Here is a 23,121-nt window from a genome sequence, read left to right as displayed (position 1 = left end):
TGCAGTCCAGGAACACGCCTGGGCTCCCACTTACCTGGGAGAAACACTGAGAAGACTCAGCAACTGTGACTAGACATGCTCCCTTGTTTGCAGTTACGCCCAGACTTACGGGTGTTGAGGGGCGCCATTATGTGTTTTGATCCCTGTTTGGTATTATTTTCTGTAGATACATGCCTTTACAACCTTCATTTAATAGAGAAAGAGACAGTAACTCCGTATCTTTAAGAGATATGGCCACAAAGGGAAGAAAATGGGTGAATAATAACTTGAAGGGAAAGCTAAAGGAAGGCATTTGTAAGATGGAGTAGATGCAATTGTATTTGTCATTCTGAGAAGAGGCCAGAAAAGACTGAAGATACGAAAGAGAATTGGCTGAGCAATATCCAGGACAGGGTCTTATAGAAGCACAGAGGGAGAGTCTAGATTTAGGAAATAGTCAGCCCTCTTAACTCAATTTAAGTTTAAGGTGGCAGGATGGTGGGGGCAGGGGGATCAAGAGACTTTTTTTTTCTGTCTTAGTGAAGTAGAACATTTCTGTGAAGTGGGACTGGGGTGAGGCCTAATGAGTTGAAAAGGAACAGAAAGCATGTCTTTATTTTGCTCCAGCAGTGTTCCAGGGCACTGTCTGAGTGGTATGACACAAAGATGACCAAACCTTCTTGGCTCCCTGTCTTTGGAGCATCACTCCAAGCCTTTCAGCATTGATGCTGCAGCCCGTGTAGCCTTGTGAGAAAAACAGATAGAGCATGTTTACATGACAGTTGGATACTCATAAAACAAAGCTACAAAGGAGTACGGGAGTGGTAACCCTGCAGGTTTGTATGCAAGGAGAGGCCACACAAAGGCATCCATGGCGGCCAACCTGGAGTTGAAAACTCACAGTCTTGGAGCCATTCCTGCAGACCAGGGGAACGATTAGAGAAGTAACTGATGGGGATATGTCCCCATGGTTAACTTTCTGCCACCTTCCCACTAGATATTTCCATGTTGGGTAACAGAGGCCTTGCTTCCTATATCCAAACCAATGCAATTCATTATTTTCTGCTCAAGTGAATAGCAGCTACTTGCAACACATTATTGATTATTGAGGAATTTATTGAAGTTTAAGACTTGGTTATCTTTTGAGTTTAATTTTAATTTCATAAGCAGTGTCCTTAAACATTCTAAGAGTCAGGTCTCTAAACCAGCACCCTCTGACTGAAATATGTGAGCCACACTTGTAATTAACCTGTTCTAGTAGTCACATTAAAAAAGTAAAAGAAACAGATGAAGCTCTTTTTAATATTTTTACTCAGCCCATTATATCCAAAATATTATCATTTCAGTTTGTAATATGCTTAGTTGTTCAGTCATGTTCTACTCTTTGCGACCCCATGGACTGTAGCCCACCAGGCTCCTCTGTCTGTGGGGTTTTCCAGGCAAGAATACTGGAGTGGCTTGCCATTTCCTCCTCCAGGGGATCTTTATTTCACCTATCTCTTTGGAAGATATTTCACTGAATTTAGGATTCAGGATTGGCAAGCTTCTTTCAGCCTCTGAATAGTATCATTCCATGATGCGCCATCCTTTCTGCTGAAACAGCTGCTAGTATCACTGCTGCTCTTGTGAAGGTGATATCTTTTATCCGGTGACTTTTTGTCTTTAGTTTTTAACGGTGATGTGCCTAGATATGGTTTTCCTGCCTGGGATTTGTAGAACAGATTGAACTTGTAGAGATTTTGGGAAATTCTCGCATCACTTCAGGCAGCGCTTCTGGTCCTTTCTCACTCTGTCCTTCTGTGACTTCAGGTAAATGGAAGCTGGACTTTTAAAACCATGTCCCACGTGTGTCTTATGCTCCCGTTTCTCTTCATGCTTTGATCTGGCTATTTTCTGCTGACTTTTTTTCTAGCTCACTAATCTCTTCTGGTGCTCTGTCTACTCTCCTGGCTTCATTCATCTATTAACACCTTAATTTGAGTTCTCTGGTAAAATTCTCCATCTTTCTATAAATTTTTTTGAAGATTACTATCATTCTATTTTAAACTTAAACTATTAAACTATTTTAAAGTTATTAGTGTGTCTAATAACACTAATACCCAGATTACTACTGAGTGATCTTGTCTGGGATTTTTTTCTCAGTTTTTAGTCATTTTGTTTGACTTCCGTATCTGGTAATTTTTATTGAATGCTGGGCGTCGTGTCAGAAAAGTTTTAGAGGCTCTGTCTGATGTTATTTTTCTCCAAAGAGGGTTTATATTTCGTCTTCCTTCTACTTTCAAGTGCCCAGTGCTTTGATTTTCCCGCTTACGTACTTCCCTGCGGAACTTGTGTTCTGAGCTTTTCATTTGCAGTGAGGGGTATATAACAGCAAGAATTTTCCAGTGGGACTTATATTTCGGCACAGATCAGAGCCTGATGCCCCAGAGTAGAAGCGTAGGGGAGGATGGACAGTGGAAGGGAATGTGTGTTCCGGGGTAGAGACCCTATCAGCCGTAGCTCCTGAAATGATAACAGAGACCCTTAAGGAAGCTTAGTCCTCAAGAGTAAGTTCTGTTTAGGCAAGAAAATGGGTGAAACTTCCTTTACAAACAAGAGTTAATTAGCTTTCTTCTATGTTGAAAGTACAGTGATCCAGAGCCTCTATTTTTCTATCTTTCTCATAATTGAAGGTTTTCTTTTAAAAGCAACACAAGGCGTCAGAGTAGGCCCATTAAGTCACCTTTGAAAGGGCAGCTTTCGGGTTAAGTGGATTGTGTTTTCTTCCTCATTCCAGGACTTGTTTTTTAAACCTGAAATCTGTTAACCTGGGAATGCCTCATTCAGCGGGCTTTAAAAACACCAGATCTGCAGGAAGTAGATGGGTGTGAATGCCAAGTCATCTTTTGTGTGTGGGGTTGAAGGATAGTAAAGTTAGGAATACCTCCTAAAAGGCCACTGAGGAATCCAAGGGACATCCCAGGCAAATACCAGAGGTTTCTGAGGAACCAGACTGCAGTTTTTAAATTTTAGTCCTTCTGAAGGGTGGGAATCTTTGCTTCTTTTGTAAAAAGAACCTTATTGTGGACCTTCATTTGAGTCTGGGATCAAGCCAGGTCTCGGGAGAAGTGAGCTAGGACTTAAGTACCTTGGAGCTGAGCTGCTTCCATCCACCTCCCCCCCTCCCCAGAGGCTCACTCCCCATGTTCTCCTAGATGCTGACGCCTGGTTCTTCATCCGTGGTCTTCTCTTGCATCCATCACACTTGCGGTTGAATGACCTCCCTGTCAAGTGAAGAGTCAGCCTGTGTATCTCTGGCTCCATCCCCCCACCACCCCCATACAGTGTAGTTAATTGGAAGAATAAGTACCTTGGTGTCCACTGTGAATGCTGGGTTAGGTCAGGGATCATAGGCCTGGAGAGGAGCCAACCAAAGATGGAGAGGCATGAAGCCCGAGCTGGATGGACCCTTCTTACCCTAGAGCATGGCTGGGCTTCTCTGCTTCTCTCCACATGGCCCCCTTTGCCTTTGCCCCCCCATCATCCACCTTCACGTGTCAGTTACTGATAAACAAAACAGTCCTTGCCTGAGCGATAACCTCTCTGCAGTTAGATCTGCTTGACCAGACCAGCTCTGACGGAGCAAATCTCTTAGCTTTAGCACTCCACCTTCAGTACATCCTTCTGTGAGCATATGGGTGGAAGAGCAGGTCTCTCCAGAAGTCAAAAACTCTTGCGTCAGTGGTCCCAGTCCCCATCCCAGCTTGGCTTCTGTCTTTCCTCAAAGCTATAAATGGTGCACAGGCAGTGTGACCTTGGTGTAATGTAATCCACATAATGGACATCCACTGAACCTCCTCTTTATTTGGGGCTTGTCTCAGATGTCTGAGTGAGAGCTTTGGGGAAATGAGGGGCTGGGCAAAGTGTGGGTGATGGAAAAAGATGGGGTATCAGAGTTGGGGTTTGATCACGAAAGGGGAGTGGACCCTGACCCTCTTGCACATCCATCGATTTCCGTGTCATTTTTGGGAAACTTTTACACTTCCTTCCTTTGTCACCAGCACTGCTTGGAAAAGAAAAGATACCTATCTGGTATATATAAGATTTTCCCTAGTGTTCAGGGAGAAATTTCCCATGGAGACAATAACAGAACTCAGAGTTGGGTTTTCCCCATAGATCATCAAGTTTCAAATATATGTGGATACCGAGCGGCTTCTCAGGCTATTGTTGGAGGTGATCATGGTCTTTCCAGTTTCTTTCTTTTTTTACTTCCAGTTTTATTGAGATATAATTGACATGCAGCACTATGTAAGTTTAAGGTATACAACATAATGATTTGACTTAAATATTACATACATCATGAAATGATTACCAGGTAAATTTAGTGCACATCTGTTAGCTCATATAGATACAAAATAAAAGAAAGAAAAAATGTTTTTTCCTTTTGATGAAAACTCTTGAGATTTACTGTCTCAGCAACTTTCATATTTCTTGACTGCAGTCACTGCCTGCAATGATTTTGGAGCCCAAGAAGAGAGAATCCGTCACTGCTTCCACTTTTTCCCTTCTATTTGCCATGAAGGGATGAGACCGGATGCCACGATCGTATTTTTTTGAATGTTGAGTTTTAAGCCAAACTTTCCATTGTGCTCTTTCACCCTCATCAAGAGGCTCTTTAGTTCCTCTTCACTTTCTGCCGTTAGAGTGGTGGTATCTGCATATCTGAGGTTGTTGATATTCCTCCCAGCAGTCTTGATTCCAGCCTGTGACTTATCCAGCCTGGCATTTCGCATGATGTACTCTGCATATAAGTTAAATAAAAGGATGACAATATACAGGCTTGTTTTACTCTTTTCTCAATTTTGAACCAGTCAGATGTCTAGTATTCCCATCTCTTTTAAGAGTTTTCTACAGTTTGTTGTGTTCCATGCAAAGGCTTTCATGTTAGTCAGTGAAGCAGAAGTAGATGTTTTTCTAGAATTCTCTTGCTTTCTCTATGATCCAACGAATGTTAGCAATTTGATCTCTGGTTCATATATATATCCTCCAACAAATATTGGCAGTTTGATCTCTGTTTCATATGTATAGCCTCCAGCAGTATTAAATATATTAATTGTGTTGTATGTTACATCTCTTTAACTTATGTATCTTATAATTGAAACTTTGTACTTTTAACCACCTTTGTCCAGTTCCTTCTCTCCCTCCCCTCTGCTTCTGGTAACACACATCTAATCTCTTTTCCCATAAATTTTCTTGGGTTTTTTTTGTTGTTGTTGTTGAAGTATAATTGACTCACAGTTCCTGGTATACAACATAGGGACTTGATATTTCTGTATATTTCAAAATGATCACATTCAAGTCTAGTTATCATCTGTCACCATTCAAACATACTATATTATCACCAGCTGTATCCCCCACGCTGTACATTTTATTCCTGTGACTCATTTATTTTGTAACTGGAAGCTTGTACCTTTGAATTGCCATATCCTATTTCACTCATTCCCCCATCCAGGGTCTTTCCAGTTTCCTCTGTACAACTGGATAATAATAGAGTCCACTTCATGGGGTTATTGTGAGGATTAAACCAATAAATGATTTCATAGATGTCAAACCTTTAGAACAGTGCCTGATATGCAGTTAACATTGCTGGCCAGTGTTTACATTTCTAAAAGTTACACTATGCTCTTTAGCAGTTGGAAGCTGTCCTTTACCTATTCTGCTCATTCTCATTTAAAACTTCATTTATTTGAAGAAACCAGTTGGGGACTGATTTCTTTCTTTAAAAGAAAAAAAATCTCAAGATGTTTCATACCTTTGAAACACACCTGACTTTTTCAGTGAGAAGCTCAGCTTTTACTGGTGTCTAGCATCTGGTATTGTCCTCAGTGATGTCACCCAACTCCTTTCTTCCCAAGCTTTTGGCTTTAAAGAGAATATTTCTATTCATTTGAAATACAAAGTACTTTACAAGAATGAAGTCCTTGTGACTGGGAATGAGATAAGCTCGAGCTTCTTTTCTATTGTGAAATGTTCTGTTTCTAACTTTGTGCATTTTGAGGTTTAAGTCTATTTATATTTGACTTCTTGATGCTTTCCATTGTTCCAAAACGGGTATAAGGTGACTTCTATATCACAGGATGAGACATGCAGGGTTCAGCTGGGGAGGAAGCGGGAGTGGAGCGTGTGTTAGAAGAAATAATTGAATTTGCTGTAATAATCCTTGCCATTTACACATTGCTTTGTGTTTCTTTTCTCCCCCCTACGTACTTTTAAAACTAAGGTATCTTTAGATTAACCCAGCAACCATGTAGGCTGTTTTATTGATGAAGACACTGGTCCGTAAAGAGAGTGTGTGTTTTGCTCACTTTCACCCAACTGACACTAGTGACAGAGTTGGGATCCTTGCTGCCCAAAACCTGTGTGCTTTCCTAATGTTGAAATAATTTATCTGCCAAGTCAGGTATTACGGCATGCCCACCTTGGAGAGATTTTTTTCACCCTACATCACAGTCTCTCTCTTGGTTCAGTACTGAGGTGTGGGCCATTTATGCGGATTGAAAAACCTTGTCGGCATGGCAGATGGAGGCCTCATGGCCCATTCCAAGGCTCATTCCCCTTGACTAGCACTAACTGTAGGGAAACCCAGCCCTGGCTTCTCTCCATGTGTACTTCAAGTGGTTTTCAGTAGTAGACGAGCTGATGCCTGGCTCCTCAGCACAGTCCTCCACCCCTTCTCGGAGGAAGCCTGTGACAAGGCCTGGCTGATGCAGGGCTAAAGCTGTGATGCCATCCCGCCCACAGCTGGGTTTAGAGATTCATCCTGCCGACATGATTGATGTAGGAAAAACCAGGGAAAGTTGGACTTGACAGACATAATACTTGTCTGTTACTGAAAATCAGTTTTCCTGATGCTACCTATGGTATTCTTATTTCTCTGCTTTAGCCTTGTAATAAACTCTCCTGATCCTTTTTAAAGAAAAGGCAAAATCCTATTATGTGAGAGTGCTCCAATCCACTCCGAGCTTCTAGATTAATCTGAAACAATCTCTGAGTTCACAACTGGGTCAGAGTTGCGGAAGAGCAGGGAAAGACTTGCCAGTTCAGCGAGCGTGTGTCTCAGGCTGATTAAGAACCAGGACAGTCTTGAGGTCTGACTTTGTTGCTTATGTTTAGACCTTGTGTGCTGAGATAATTCTGGGTGGCTTTGGATAACTCTCTTTCTTAACTGAAAAGGAGTATCTGTTGCCTGATAAGTGTTTACCCGTGAAATAGCAGCATGGTATCTGTCTTAGGGTAGGAGGGCTTTTAGATCTGCAGAGCTCCCGCCTGTCCCCCCTTCCCCCCCCCCCCGCCCCGCCCCCAAAACCCAAGGTCATTGGCTTAAGCATGTTAACTGGAGTAGAATGCCAGCCCCAACTTTAAAATGTCTTTCTCATTCAGGGTCTCTTATCTGGATTCTTTCCCTTCTCTTTTTGCCTTGAGGGCTATATAATCACAACCCAGTAGAACTGAAAGTAGACAAAGCTGCCGCACTTGTAGTAGATAGAGATCTGGGGTCCAGAAATACCTCTTTCTTGCCAAACCTCAGCTTCGTTGGTGCCTTTTTTTAAATGCCAGTCCCCTGTCCCAGCCCATCCTCTCCACTATTTGGCCAAGTGAGGGCTGGCTCTTACCCTGTGTCAGTGACAGACACCCACTGCTTGTTGGATCACGTTCTCCTTTACCTTTGCCCCATTCACAAGTCTCACAAAAGGGTTTTTCAGTGTCAAGGAAAAACTCACGCCAAGAGCCATTTTTAACTGTGGATATTTTAACAATATGAGTGAAGTATGTGAAGACCTTAGTTTTTTAGAATCTTACATGACCTGAGGGAGGTTTTCCTGCTAGTATTCTGGCAGAGTCAAAAATGACTCTGAAGTTTAAGCCTCCAGATCGCTTGTAAGAAACTTGTAAAAAGTGATGACCTCCAGTGTGCCAGACTCTGTGCCAAACACTTTGCATTATCTCCTTAACCCTTCAAAGTAGCCCTTTAGACTAGCTTTTTGCAGAACCAAGCTGAGGTTCCAGAAAGCCTTGTACCAACATGTATGTTTAGTAAGTGGCAGAGTAGGAATTTGACTTGTTTGCCCCTGCCTTGTGACCATGTCATAGCAGCCTTCCTCCAGGCATGATATACTGGGCTCTAGATTTCCATGTTCCAGCCTAACTTGTAGCAGGCGATGCTGATCAGAGTTGGAGCTGTGATGGTGACTGAGACCTGTGGCTGTACAACCTGATGCTGAAAGAAGGCCAAACCCTCACTCAGACACAGACTCTTGCCACTTCTCTCCCCTTTCCTATTATGCGTGGTCGCATTGGCCCTGGTGACAAGAAAGATGCTGTTACCAGCAATTACTCAGTGGAGCAAGGATACTGAAGAGGAAATTTCCATTAGGTAAATAACTGTGAAAGGAAAAGCCCAGAGCAGGGGGAGAAATTCAAGCCCTGGCTCCTGTTACATGGGCCAAATATCCTTGGCATCCCCTGCTTGCTGAGCCTCCTGAAAGGGACAGGAACGCTGATAGGACGAAACGGAGGGACACAGTGTGAATTTGTTCTCTTGCATCATTCCAGCATCTACTTGAATTTCAGTTTTATAAAATCAACTGTTCTGAGCCCGGCCCAAAACCAGGCTAATTTGTAGTGGCTCCATTGCTGGAGACAGTGGGGTTATTTTTGGAAGGTGGGATATTGACATGCAGTGAGTGTGTGTCAGCTACTCTATAGAACTGGCATCTTGAAGTGCTTCTGAGATTTTTACTTGCCCTGGCGAAAATATGGCTTTGTAGAAATTAGTGATTTGGGGCTGTGGTCAGAATTCACAGGTGTGGCTTGTGCTGGAGCGTCCTTCAGTGAAAGATGGGAGGAATCACTGTTGTCTTCGCAAGGGTCATTGGAGCTTTTCTCAAGGACATCCTATTCATTCGGAATCTTTCATTTTAGCTAGGACAGTATCCTGGTAGCTCAACTGGTAAAGAATCCACCTGCAACATGGGAGACCTGGGTTCAATCCCTGGGTTGGGAAGATCCCCTGGAGGAGGGTATGGCAACCCACTCGAGTATTCTTGCCTGGAGAATCCCAATGGACAGAGGAGCCTGGCAAGGCTACAGTCCATGGGGTCACAAAGAGTCAGTTATGGCTGAACGACTAAGCACAGCACAGAAGAGCAACAGGACAGTACTCGCTTGCAGCCTTAAGTTTTTTTGTGGACTTGAAACGGCTACCAAATGAGCTATATTGGCCTAATGTTGTTTAGTCACTAAGTCTTATCTGACTCCTTTGCAACCCCATGGACTGTAGCCTTCCAGGCTCCTCTGTCCATGAGATTTTTTTAAGCTGGAAAGAATACTGGAGTGGTTACCATTTCCTCCTCCAGGGGATCTTCCCAACCTAGGGATTGAACCCACTTCTCCTGCATTGTAGGCAGACTCTTTACCTCTGAGTCCTTGCAAATGCCCCTTCTGGTGTTGAGGTGTAGTTTATACTGAGTGGAGTTAAAGTGCTTGCACAGTCTTCATTTAATCCTTACGACAGCCCTGTAGAATCTGATTATACCCATTTTGCATAGGAAGAAATTGAAGTTCAGATAACTCAGTACTGTTTTTTATTGAGTGTTCCATGTATTAGGCTCTGTGCTAAGTGCTTTACATGTTTTATCTAATCCTTATGGCATCCTCGTAGATGGCTATTCTCATTCCCATTTGAAGATGAGGAGACAGAGAGGCTCACGGAGTTGAAGTTACTCATCCATGGTCTCGCAGCTATTAAATGTCACAGAATTCAAACTCAGGTGTGAATGTCCTGTCCTTATGCCATATACCTGCCTCCTTGAAGTTTTCCTTTGTCCGAGTATCTGCCGCCAAGGCTTCATTTCCATTTGAAGCATCATCAATGAAAAAGTTTCAGTGTGAATTTGATTTTCAGTGCATCTGGCTTTTCTTTTTAAAATGTGGAGGCAGAGCTGGGGTGGGCAGTGAAGGATTTCTTACACCAGTCACTCCTACGTTATGCTCTAGCTCTCATGGTCATCTCTGCGCTGTTTGGTCATTTTCAAAGTCAAGGACATGGGTGAAACAGTACTTCCCAGCCTCAGAAAAGACCAGTTCCAGAGGGCACCCATAAAGAGTACTTACTGAAATTACCTCCCTCTCCAGCCCATGTGTCCTCACCCTGTCTTTTAGGGAGAAATGAGATATAGGGTGTGATTTACTTTCCCACCGAGGTGGGGAATGAGAGATGGAATTAAGGGTGACTCAGTGCTCCCACAGTGGGAGAAGCCCACAAGCTTTGTGGTACCGTGGATTCTACTTTCAGAAGACCAGTGGACTGGCCCAAAGCCCAGCCTTTGACTCTTCATCTGGCTGACTTCAGTTTAGTTCCTATAAATGTTTCTCCCTGCAAAATCTTATTAACCTCTCATCAGTATGGGTTTGGTCGAATCATGGATTCCTACAATGGCACAAGTTTTCTGAGTTCTCAACATAATGTTTCTAGGGGTGAAGACTTTTGTAGTTGTTTCCTGTTAATAAAATATCTTTGTATCCTTTGCGTCCATTCACAAGTGACAAAGGACAAACCCAGCTGGCCTGCACAGTGATTTTTTTAACAGAGAGATGGACATTCAGATGGAAGCCCTGGAGTGTGCAGAGTGGGTATAGGCACCTTTCCATGGCAGTGGTAAGGCCCCTGAGAAGCACAGGGAAGAATCCAGCATTTAGAGGGAGGAGGGGATCTCTTAGGTCATCTTGTCCCACCCTCCTGGGGTCAACGTGGTGTTTCTGTACAGAGAACACCCCAGGCCAGGTGGTGCTGGGGTTGCCAAGGCTGCTGCAACAGAATAAATTGGCAGTTAAGCTTTGACATAGGCTCCCTCATAAACCTTGGCTATTATACTTGTTTTATTGGAGGATGGGGGACAGTTAAGGGAAAGGGGTTGGTATCAGGCCATTTGCCTAGATTATTACCGCACATTCTCTTAGGGGGGAAAGTATTATGAGGTTTTTAGCTTCTTAGTCAGTTGCCAGAAATATGTAGACAGGACCTTAACTTACTATCTCTTCCAGGAAGATCTTTCTTTTTAGGAAAGTCAGAGTTGAACCACTCTCTCCCCTCTTCTATGATATCAGGGAGAGTCATTTTTGTCCAGACCCTGAGTAAAGACCACTGGCAACCTCCATAATTCCAGAAGATAGCAAGAATGCTCTCCAAAACAAGGGTCACATTTCTCTCTCCTCTCTTGATTCCCAAGTGCATACAGTTTGTGTTCCAGGTTCTTGTTGCTGGCTGTGTCACGTATGGAATTGTTTTCTTCCTAATCAGACTGTCACTTTTGAGAGTAGGTCCAAGGCCGCTATTCGCTTGCCTCCTAACTTAGCAGGACCTAAATCTGTGCTGGGCCCAGAGTAAGTGCTTAATAAAGACATCCTAACTTGGATCGTAGATCACAGACTGTCAGAGCTGGAAAGGGTTTTGGAAACCACCAAGTCCAACACTCTAATTTTATAGATGGTAGCACTCCAGAAATTCACTTTGGAGGCTGGTGTTTATCTGCTGGGAAGAGAGTTTCAGTTTTTTCCTTTCAGTGTTAAATTCTCATGCAAGTGACCATCATTCTAAATGTTTGAAAGGCTTTCTTTAGACAGTGTGGGATGTTCCTCCTTGGACTAGTAGCTGACTAATAATAACCTGATAACAGTAAGAGCGCTGACCAGATTCCATACCCTGAGCGACTGTCACTGATCCTGTCAGCCACAGGACAGCGTCAGGACTGTCTCCCTCCTACAGATACTGGGAGGGAGGCACAGCGGTCAGGCCCTTGGCTAAGGGTCACGAGACTAGAATCTGGTTTGGCCAGATCCCCGAGCTCATGGTTCACAGTGGTTCTAAGTGGGGTGGCTGGAGAAAATCCCCACTTAATATGAAATCCCACAGTGTCTCTGTCCTAAAGGAAAGTGTAAAATTACTTTTCATTAACTTCAGCTCTCTAATTAGACAGGGAGTGACAGGGAATGTGAGGCAGAAATCAGTCATGACAGAGGTTGCATCTCCAGAAAGGTCCATGAGTTCATAAAAGCTTTCAGTCAAGAGTGCAAGGAGTTCATCCATACTGTTTCTCCAGATTCCATACATGAACCTGTTTGCAGGGCATGAATGGAGACATAGATGTAGAGAATGGACTTACGGACACAGTGCAGAAGGGAGAGAGTGGGACAAATGGAGAAAGTAGTATCAACATGTATGCACTGTCACGTGTAGTGGGTAGTTGGTGAGAGGTTGCTCTGTAACACGGGGAGCCCAGCCTGGTGCTCTCGTGATGACCTAGAGGGGTAGGACGCAGGGAAAGGAGGGAGGCTCACGAGGAAGGGGATATATGTATAATTATGGGTGATTTATGTTGTGGTACTGCAGAAACCAACACAACATTGTAAAAATTAAAAAACAAAAGAGTGCAAGGAGAAAGAGCAGTCAGATCTTGCTCCAGGAACCATTGCTTTACGTGGAATCACTGTTTCTTCCTCCAGTCTCTCTTCCATGCCCAGAACTCACCTTCCCTCATTTCTCAGCGTCAGAAGCCTCAGGATTGATGGCTTCCAGGGCAGATCTGTGTGCCCCACCTCGTCAAACCAGAATGCAGTGGCCTTGTGGTGGCCAGGAGGCCAGTGTACTGGTTCCTCACGGCAGGCTGTTTGCCTCAAGCCTTTCCTCTGAGCTTTATAGCTAAATAACATTCCTGTGAGTTTTCTAAAAGGTTAGTGCTGGGTCATTGGCACTTAAACCACTTGTTTTGGTAGATCCTTCCCGTGAAGCTTCATTATATATTTGATATCCTTCCTTTTTTATGCCTGAATGATGAGGATAAGTACCCTGTGGTTTATTAACTGTCACTTTAAACCTTTTCAGATTGTCTTGTGACAAAACAGAGTTTTATGTCCTTCTTATCCAGCTTTGATGGGTGAGACAGTTCTCTGGGTAAAGTATGCCAGGATAAATAAAATCTCACTCTGATTCGCGGGGAAGGATTTTGCATTTGAAGTCGTGAGTTCAAGTCTGCCACTTCGTAAGAAAGGCGATCTACTCTGTTCACCTTTCCCTAGACTTTGTTTTCCTCTTGACAGATGGGACTGGGCGTTCAGTAACTGTGGAATAAGTGAAAGAAAAGGCGTTACTTAGGGGCAGCTAATCTCTGTTAAAATATGGATGTCAAATCCTCAGGCAACAATTTGCCACGCTTCTATTTTGAATCCCACTGATCCTTAGAGCAAACAGCCTCTGTCCTTATCAGTGTTGACGTCGTTTAGTTGCCAAGTCATGTCCAACTCTTTTGTGACCCATGGAGTGTGTAGCCTGCCAGGCTCCTCTGTCCATGGAATTTCCCAGGCAAGAGTACTGGAGTAGGTTGCCATTTCTTTCTCCAGGGGATCTTCCCAACCCAGGGATCAAACCCATCTCCTGCATTGCAGTCAGATTCTTCACTACTGAGCCACCAGGGAAGCCATCCACACCATTATAGAATCCCAAAGTTCACCTCTCCTCCCCCCAGCCATTTTGTTACACCTTTAATTTTTCTGTAAGTTTGCAATAGGATTGTGAAAGGTAAATATGATTGTGGATGTTTAGTAGTTGTTTAAAAACCTTGTACCCACCAGTGTAAATGTCCCACAATTCATTATATGTCCAGTGCTTGAAAAATGTTCTTCTGGGACACACACTACATGTAATTCAGCAATTAATCTCTCTCTCTCTCTCATTCATTATTTACTGAATCCCAGCTAGGAACAAGGGAAGGTATTTATTTAAAATAATTAAAAGAGTGGGAAAAAAAGAGTGCTGAGAATTTAAAACTTGTTTCCTCCTGTTTTGTATTCATTCCAGTTCGCGGGGACTTTATCAGATGGCTTAGGGAAGACGATGGATAATCGGCACCAGTCGGAACGGGAGTACATCAGATACCACGCTGCCACGAGTGGCGAGCACCTTGTGGCCGGCATCCACGGGCTGGCTCATGGTGAGTCATGTGATGTCAGGCTGCACGGGGGCTCTTCTGTCTCAGCTACCTGGAGGTGCCTCTTGCTCATCCACCTGCAAGAGGACATGATGGCTTGGTATTTGAGTGTGCCTGAATGCTTCCAGGCTCTCTGGTTCTGTCCTCCTTGGGTCAAAATGTTACAGCCTGTGGGAACTCTTCATTCATTTTCAAAATGTTGTACACATTGCAGTTCCTTCTTCTTCTCTGACTTCTGTCCCCAAAGTGTCCTAGGATGTAAGTAGCCAAACTCCTTTTTAGAACACAGGACCACTGCTTCAAGACTTGCCTTCTGCCCACTGATTATTCCTTCCAGAGGTAGCGAAATGTGCATTGGCTGCCAGGTTTGTGGCCCAGATGTTTTCATATAAATGCACATTCATAGGGATTGTAGATCTATGTGCCCAAGAGATGTGGAACACAGCATGAATGTCTCTAAATGTGTTTATAGTTCTGATTTTTAATATTTCAGTCTGACTCATTTGTTGCATCGGTACCTTCTCTGCATGACGTTGAAGGTCCCTAGGAAAGTAGACCCAGCCAGCTCTTCCCACCACTGTCCTCAGCCACACTGCATTTCAGCAACCCAGAGTTATATCCTGCTCTCCAGACATGCCCCCGAGTCCTTGCTCACTCATGTTTCTTCTGCCCTCCCCTCCCCAGCCTCACTTCCTTGCCCATCAAAATCCTTCTCCACCTGCAAGTCCCCACTCAGATGAGGTTTACCCAGCTCTACTGTCCCCAGTTAGAATCGATGATGATTAGAGCGTATCTGGCGGTCTGGGTTGTGTGTGTAGCCAGCTGTGTGTGTCTTGCTTCGCTGATAGGCTTTGAGGGCAAGGCGAGGATAAAGACCCTCACATGGTCACCTTTGTACCTGCAGTACCTCACACGGCACCTGGTGTATAGCTCGTGCTTGGTGATGGATAGTCTGAAGCTCTCAGTAACAATTGGAGGAAAACCAAGGAATATACCTAGTAAAAAATCGTATTGTTCCTTGTTTTTGTTTATCAAGTTTCCTAATGATAAGGTTTGGATCAAAATGCCTCTGCCCAACTGGAAAGCAAGCAGCCCCCAAGGAGACATCAAGCTAGCAGTGAACTTTGGCTAAAATTGATCTGTTTATGGACTTTAAAAGTTGATTGTTGGGCAGTCTTTTGGGGCTAAGATTTAATCATTGTTTCTAGTAACTGTAATGATAGTGCACCAGACAATTTTAAGACTTTATTTTTTTTAATGACTATAAAGTGCTTTGCTATGTGTACTTGTCTTTATCTGTCCAGCATCCTTGAGATGCAGAGAGAAACCATGCCTGTCCTCACTGTTTAGATGGGTGTTCCAGTGTGCTGAGAAAATGAGTGAGTGGTTCACAGTAGAAAAATCCCTCCAAGCCAGGGATCCTTCAGATAATATGTGCAACACCTCCAGAAGCCAGCCGGGCCAGTCTGAGACTAAGGATCCTTCAGATAATACATGCCGTGCCTCCAGAAGCCAGTCGGGCCAGCCTGAGACCAAGAACCAGTGGCCTCATCCAAGGGGGACCCATTAAGCTCTGGATTGTATGAAAGCGGTAGAGTGAGATCCTTCCTTCAGATGAAAAAACAAAAACAAAAAACAACCCTTAAACGATAACAAGAAACAGAATCAATGCCATCTCCTTGATTTAAAAACTGGGAGTCAGGCTCAGTTTCCCCTGTCGGCCCCACTCAACCCCGGTTCAGTCATGTTCTGTCTCTGCCATGAGCTTTGTTCTAAACTTTGGGAAAGGCCTGTTGCCTCACTGGAGCAAGTGGACCCAGAATCCAGAAGAAATGCCGTGAATTGTTAGTATATTCTCACCCAAGGAACTTCCTTTACCAATTTGTCTCACTAGAGCTGAAGAGTCGAGAGAGCATCCTCATACCCCCTCCGTCAAAGGGTAAACATCTGTGAGTGTCCCTGGCACAAATCCTGGAGACGATTCTTCCTAGCACTGCCTGCGTCCTCTCCAGCCTCTGCCAACTTCTGGCCACTTGGGAGGCTCTTTAAGGTCACTGCCATCACCTTTCAAAATGTTTGGAATGTCTTTTTGACCTCGGTCAATCTTTTGAACCAATGGTATCTAGGGTCCCAGCTGGCGCTGGCAGCCTTGGGAGTGCCCTTCGTCTGGGCTTTACCCTCGACTCCAGTTGCCTGCACCTGTTTCAGCAACGTGTGCAGGAAGGAGTTTTGACCCCATTGCAGGCATTCAGTGGTGCTAGCTAGTCACGTAATATTCTTGAAAACTATGAGGATTTATATTTGGTTCTTGTTCCACCTTACCTTTTACAGGATCCCAACTTTCCCAAAGGGCCCAATTTGCTGGTCCGTTGATTTAATCCTCTGTCTGCACCCTCTCCTGTTTGCCCATAAGCTATTCAAGCTCTAGAATTAAAAAGTAGTCACTGGTAACCTCTTCGCTTTCCTTTGATTTTTCAAAACTGAAACACACTGTCCTTCTGGCTGACGTGTGATGCATGTTCTCTGACTTTCAACTCCAAGGGCACATCTGCTGCCTCCCCATCTTGATGGGCCTCCCTGTTGCCTGTCAGGAGGTTGACAAGATGCCCCTATGTCTACCTCGCCAGGTGCATGAAATTGAGGGGTTTGCCTTTAAATGCTTTTGCTTTTGTCCTTGGCCAGGTTACCACAGCCCTTGTCTCTTTTGCTAGGTATCATTGGTGGACTGACCAGTGTTATAACCTCAACCGTGGAAGGTGTGAAAACAGAAGGTGGTGTCAGCGGTTTCATATCTGGCCTTGGGAAAGGGCTTGTTGGCACTGTCACCAAGCCAGTGGCAGGTGCCCTGGATTTTGCATCAGAAACAGCCCAGGCGGTGAGAGACACAGCCACGCTTAGTGGCCCCAGGTCAGTGGTCATGGAGGGGAGTGGCTTTTGCAGTTTCCAGCCCCGGTCTGCTGTCTCTCCTGAGCCATACTGATATGTTTGATCATACACTTTCTGCCTTAATGAAATGATTTTTTTAAAAACTGAATACACATAACTAAAATTTCTGACCTACCTAATACAAATACATGAAAATGAGGTATAAACATCTGGCATCATTTTCTATATATCTGTATCTATATATTTATACCTGCATATACTGGATGTGTATGTGTGTGTGTGATTTTTTTTTTTTAATTAGACTAATCAGAAACACAGTGGCATCCTTACACACATCCCCTGTTCACCAAACTGAGTAGACCCCTCCAAACACCCATTAAGAAAACTCTCAGGCCACAGGCTGTGTCTTGCTCCAAGGCCCTGTGGCATGGTTGGAGAATCCAACAGTTGCGGAGTCTGTCCCTTCTTAGTTCTCCCTCCACTTGAAACTGCCAGCCAGTCCCCCAACCTTACAGAGAAACTCCCCAAGGAAGCTGGCAGTTCTTCTGTGGGATGCCGTCTTGCCTTGATACCAGCTGAGACAGGAAATCAGTGACAGCCCACACAGCTCCAAATCCTATAGACTCCCAACCACTTTAACTCCGCTATTCATGTTAGTGGCTGATTTTAGCCTCCCTTGTCCAGAGTGACTAATTGGGGATCTTATCAACAAAGGGTGTAATGAATGTTACAGTTCCCAGCCAAGCTAGACTCCACTTAAGCCCAGAAGATTTCGCTGCTGCCTGGTTAATAGATATCCCCTGAGTGAGTTAGTAGGCCCTTAGAATGCCCAGGGCCTGGGCCACATCCACACCCTATTGCTCCCTCAAATAGGATTTGAAGTGAAATCGTCCCCAATTAAAATGAATCCATTTTCTGTCACCGGGAAGCCTTACTGATGACACATTACTGCACTAGGGGAAATGCTTCAGATTGTAGACGGGGACCACGTCATGTGTTCAGCCAGAATGTCTTCCATCTGGAAGCAGCTGCTTCTTAAAAAAAGGATCTGTGGAGTTTAGTCCTTAAGTGAAGTTACATTCTATTCTCAGACACAAAGCTGAAACAATCCTTGAGTGTATCTCAAAGCATGTAGGAAGCTGGGTAAAGGGGCAGGAGGGAGGCTTCAGAAGGATTTCCAGTTAGTTTCTCCATGTCCGCCCGAGGCCCAAGAAGTCTCTGTCTAGTACTTTGTTAGGACAGTAAGACCCAATGAAGCCCAAGTAAAGTGGAAGGCCCTGAATAATTCAAGAAGACCCATTCTTATCCTTAAAATCCTAGAGTGGTCAAGGGACAGAGTGATTTGTTTCCGAAAGAGTCTGAGGTATATGTGTTAAATTTAGAAACATTATTTTGTGCTGCGAACTCTCATGATGTTGACCAGAAAGAAATCACTTGCATTTTATACAGTGTCAGTTTGGAAAGTTTGATGAAGTTTCGCATTCTTTTTAGGAGCTCAAGAAAGGCACAAAATGCTTGCTGCAGAAAGGTGGTGTTGTCATTTTTACCAGTTGTCTAGCTTTACTGCAGAAAGTTCTATTTAGTGTTAGTCAGCATGTATCTATCACTCATTCATTTTTTGATGAGTAAATATTGATTGAAAATTGCCTGAAAACTCAAGGCTGGGAATATAGCAGAAAGCAAGGCTGAGCCTAATCTCAGAGGACTTACAGTCAAACAGGGTAGCAAACATAAAGCAAATAATCATAGAAGTAATTACTTGCTAAAATTGTGATAAATGACACAGGAAATTTACAGAGTGCCATGAGACTATATAATTAGAGGAGGCAAGGAATCGAAAGAGGTTTGCTTATGTGTGGTCAGTGGGGTCAAGAAAGGCGTATCTAGGGAAGTGATACTTGAGATGAAGCCTGACATAAAAGTGTGACCTGGCCAGGTAAAAAGAAGGAAGAGTCACCTCCCAGGTAATGGGGGACAGGGAACCTGTGCGCTTTGCCTCAAAGCGGATAGCAGTTGGCCAGTCTAATTGAATTGCCCAGAACAGCTATCTTCTAGTCACTCACTCCTCCTATAAACTAAAGCTCTAGTGATAAGTGAGGGCCCAGGTAGCCATGGGCCCTTGGGCATGGGAGTTCAGAGGGGACGTTGAGCTGCTGCCTCTCTTCTCTGTTCCTGGAGGAGCCAGTAGTGGGAGAATCATGGCCACAGTACCATGCTCTAGACCCATGCTAACTTAGGGCCTCAGAGAAACTTGGCCCTCCACCCTTCATTGCAGTGAAAGGCATCACAGCTTCTTCTGGAACTCTGGACTCATTTCCCTTGGTCCATCTGTCTAGATCGAACCATAGGGTTATTAATGAGGAGCCATGTGTTAGAGAGAAAAGATCCCTTAACCTGGAAAACAATAGCACTGGGTTCCAACCCCCTTCCTTACCAGTTTTGGGCCCTTGGTCAAGCCTCCAAGCCCCCTTGAAGCCTCAGTTTTTTTCCTCTCTGAACTGGGGATAAATATACCTGTTTGTTTATTCTTTCTCAGAGGTTTGAAACCCAACCAGAGTTATTTTAATGTGGATGTTATAAAGAACTATAAATTGCTGGATGATACTATTTTTGAAGTCACATTAAAGGAGCAGAGAGGTTTTTGCAGGTGGAGAAACGTTTGAGTGCCTCAAGGGTTTGTTCTGATGACACTGTGATCTCTTAGGAACGTACCAGTTCTCCCAAGGGATAAATCACCCTGATTTCTTGGAAGTGAGTTGTAACCATCTCCAACCATCCCAGTTGATTGAACAGGATCCAGGGGTGTTACTCAGGGTTTTTCCCCACTGTTTAGACAACAGGGACTAACAAATGATTTGAAGGGATTAGAAGTGAGATTCTGACCGAGAGCTGACCTGAGCCCAGGGACCGAGCCAGCAGTAGAACCCAGGAGTCCAGGCGCTCTGCCTCTGAGTCTGCTCTTGGAATGAGACTTTCTGCTTCCTTTGTAATATTTCATCCAAGGGAAGGCTTAGATCTTAGCATCTATGTTTTAACCGACCCAAATTTCAAGCAGATGATAACAAAGTAAGCCATAAAACTGTGAAAGAATATTCCTTCCAGTAATCCATCTGAAAAGTGGCCTTACAGGAAATATTGGCTCCTTTCTGTGTTTATTTGAACATGATTTTATTTATAGGGAACCCCCTCCCCCCCACTTGAGTTCCTTGAGATGAAAATACTTCCAAGTTCCTCTCCCTGTTGGCGTGTGCAGGCGTTCCAAGAAGGCAGCCACCTACCTTTTCCCTGAAATTTCCATGCAGTCTCACAGTTCTCGGGAAGGCAGGTGGGGGTCGGGGAGAGGGGAGGGCGGAGGACGGCAGAGCCTCTGGCCTCAGCATGAATGCTGTGGGCCAGTATCCCCTGCTGCATTTGTTAACTGCACAAGTATGTGTGGTTTGGAACTGAAGAAGAAAGCCTCTTCCAGGGCCACGTTCTGCTGGCTCAGGTTGCATCTTCTTGTCTCCATGTGTTGAGCCACATTTGTCCATTCCCAAGTAAAGTTTACAAAAATGGCACTGAGGCAGCCACACTTGAAATGCCACTGAAGCCATGTGGACAAGTCCGCCACCCTTCAGGTGGTGGTGGTTTAGTTGCAAAGTCATGTGTAGCCCACCAGGCTCCCCTGTCCGTGGGATTCTCCAGGCAAGAATACTGGAGTGGGTTACCATTTCCTTCTCCAGGGGATCTTCCCAACCCCAGAATCGAACCCGGTCTCCTGCATTTGCAGACAGATTCTTTACCAACTGAGCTACTAAGGAACACTTCATGGGACCAGGCCAAAGCCGAGGCACGTCCAGTTCTCTGCATGTGGGGTGGAGTTTGCTGGTAGCATTTAAAAAGGTACTTCAGTAGAAAACCTTAGAGACCCAGCAGCAGCAAAAACAACAACAACAACAAAAAATCCACCACAGAAAAGAAAGGAGGGTCTGACCTTGAGCTATTTATTTACTTGTTTGTTTCTCTGAAACCTGTATGTTGTACACATTGGGGTCACAGGACATTTCAAGAAAGCAGCAGCTAGAGGTGTATTAAGCTGAGCCCCTGAGGTTTCCTCCAAACTATTTCTTCACCTTTTCTGTCAAGACCCAGAACCAGGGGGTAGAGGTGGGAGTTGGCAGAACTTAAAATATTCAAACTAATTTAGCAAAGCTCAGGAGTGTTGGTGCTTATCTCATTATTTGTCAGATAAGGAAGAAGGGGGAATCCAAAGGATAATGATAGATCAGCATTTAAGGATCTTACCATCAGGACTCTGATAACATTCTGGAATCCCAGGATCCTCGTATTGTGCACATAGATGCAAATTCCAGTTGCTCAGAGCGTTTTTGAGTAACCTTTCAGTTGATTTCACAGGAAAGATTCATGGTGGACTTATTTGACTTCTTCAAGTGAAAACACTCCCAAGATACCACCTAAAATTCGTTAAAGATACTTGACGTGAATGGCCTCTTAGATGTGAAATGGAAATGGATTTTTTTTTCCAGGCAAAGCCCTTTCTATTAGTGTTTGCATCCTAACCCACAACTCTCCAGGATAAATGGGTTAAGACCCTCTTGAGTCATCAGAGCCTGGGTGTAGTCAGGGCAGGCAGGTGAGAAGAAGGTCAGCAAAGGGGATTTAGAAAGTGCTTCTCCTGCTCTTCCAGTCCAGTCTGACAACACGGCTCATAACCGCTGTGCTCTGAATGCAGCCGTCTGCCCTTTGTGGTGTATTATACATAACACGTCAGGCAGAATTGGCTTGCATTAGCCTTTAGGGAACTTCCAAAGGTAAAAATCTAATAAAAATGTAAACGTCATTAGGATATACCATGCGTGCATCCATGCATGCCCAGTCACTCAGTCGTGTCTGACTCATTTGCAACCCTGTGGACTGTAGCCTGCCAGGCTTGTCTGTCCATGGGATTTTCCAGGCAAGAATACTGGAGCAGGTTGCTGTTTCTTCTTCCAGGGGATCTTTCCGACCCAGGGATTGAACCCGCATCTCTTATGCATTGGCAGGCAGATTCTTTACTGCTGAGCCACTGGGGAAGCCCAGGATATACCAGTGCTCTCAGTTTTTTCCACCATGTTCCCTCTAAGGCAGAGGATGGTGGACCAATGCCCCCTGAATCTGGAGGCAGAGCAAGTCCAGCACTTCTTGCAAAGTTTCTGTTTTATCTTAAAACTGTAAATGGAGTTTACAGTTTATCCCATGTTTGTTCTAAATAAGGTAATATTTTTACATTGCTACCCAGTAAAATCGACTGTTCAGAAAGATACACCATGTCATCCTATAGCTACTGCCTCTTGCTCATTTAAGAAGTACAAGATACTCCTTCTTGATGAACTCTGCAGACCCTCCGAGCATCGATAAAAAGCCATGGTTATTGGCCTGGGTGAAAAGCAAGCACCTAGAACAGGTTTGACCCAGGCTCTGTTTCTCATCTTTGGGCGTATCTGTCTGTTGGCTTGGTAACCATCTGCTGGGGGCAGCCCGGGCATTAGTTGACATGTCAGTTTTATCATGAGAAGAAATTCAATTTCGATGAAACTGAAAAATTACTGTTGCATCTGGCTGAAAGGAAGGGACTGTTCATATCTCTCCGGTGTCCAAAAGTGGCCCTGTGGCTCTGGGGGCACCCCTCTGTCTGTCTTCTGCTCACCCCTGACTATGAGGTGAGAACTCTGTGTCCTCACTTCCTGATCTCGCCACACCAGGCCTTTCCCGAGAATGCTTGAACGTCGATGGATCCTTCTCTCAATCCTCCTGAGCACACCCAGGAGAAGAAACAACATTCAGAACTATGCTAATGACATTTGATGTCTCACTCGGGTCTGAAATTAAGCTGATGAAGTTACAGAATAAGATATTTTTAAGAAACATCTTAACATGCCTTATAAGTTAAAATTTCTCTCCCAGGAACACAAGCAGAGAACTCTTATTTTCTAAGACAGACTTCTTCCCTCTTGCTGAACTCCAAATACTGTACTCCCCTTTCACTCAAAGGCTCCAGACGATCCATTCTCATTGTAACATAGCTTATGGAAAGCTCAAATCTGTTGATGGAAAAAAAAGAAGTGTGTGTGTTCCTGCACACACATATTTGAGAAAAGCCTTTCCATTTATGAAATCCCATGACTCATTTTTATGCGAGATTATCTGTTAGGGGAAAAACCACTTTTTTGGTCATGGTACATTATTATCGTTTCTA

General features: G+C 44.3%; 1 protein-coding gene across 6 annotated transcripts in view; it reads left to right on the top strand.

Moving 5' to 3' along the window:
• Positions 1-23,121, top strand: part of VPS13D (vacuolar protein sorting 13 homolog D) — a 266,265-nt gene that overhangs the window by 194,702 nt on the left and 48,442 nt on the right. For all 6 annotated transcript variants that reach the window (XM_043924162.1, XM_043924159.1, XM_043924161.1 and 3 more), the window contains 2 exons: positions 13,871-14,003; positions 16,712-16,907. In XM_043924162.1, coding sequence (XP_043780097.1) covers positions 13,871-14,003; positions 16,712-16,907 — 329 coding nt within the window. The remainder of the gene's footprint in view (positions 1-13,870; positions 14,004-16,711; positions 16,908-23,121) is intronic.

Source organism: Cervus elaphus, chromosome 14, assembly GCF_910594005.1.
Source record: "Cervus elaphus chromosome 14, mCerEla1.1, whole genome shotgun sequence".
Taxonomy (NCBI): Eukaryota; Metazoa; Chordata; class Mammalia; order Artiodactyla; family Cervidae; genus Cervus; species Cervus elaphus.
Note: the sequence above shows the minus strand (reverse complement) of the source record. Positions and strands in the feature narration are given on the sequence as shown.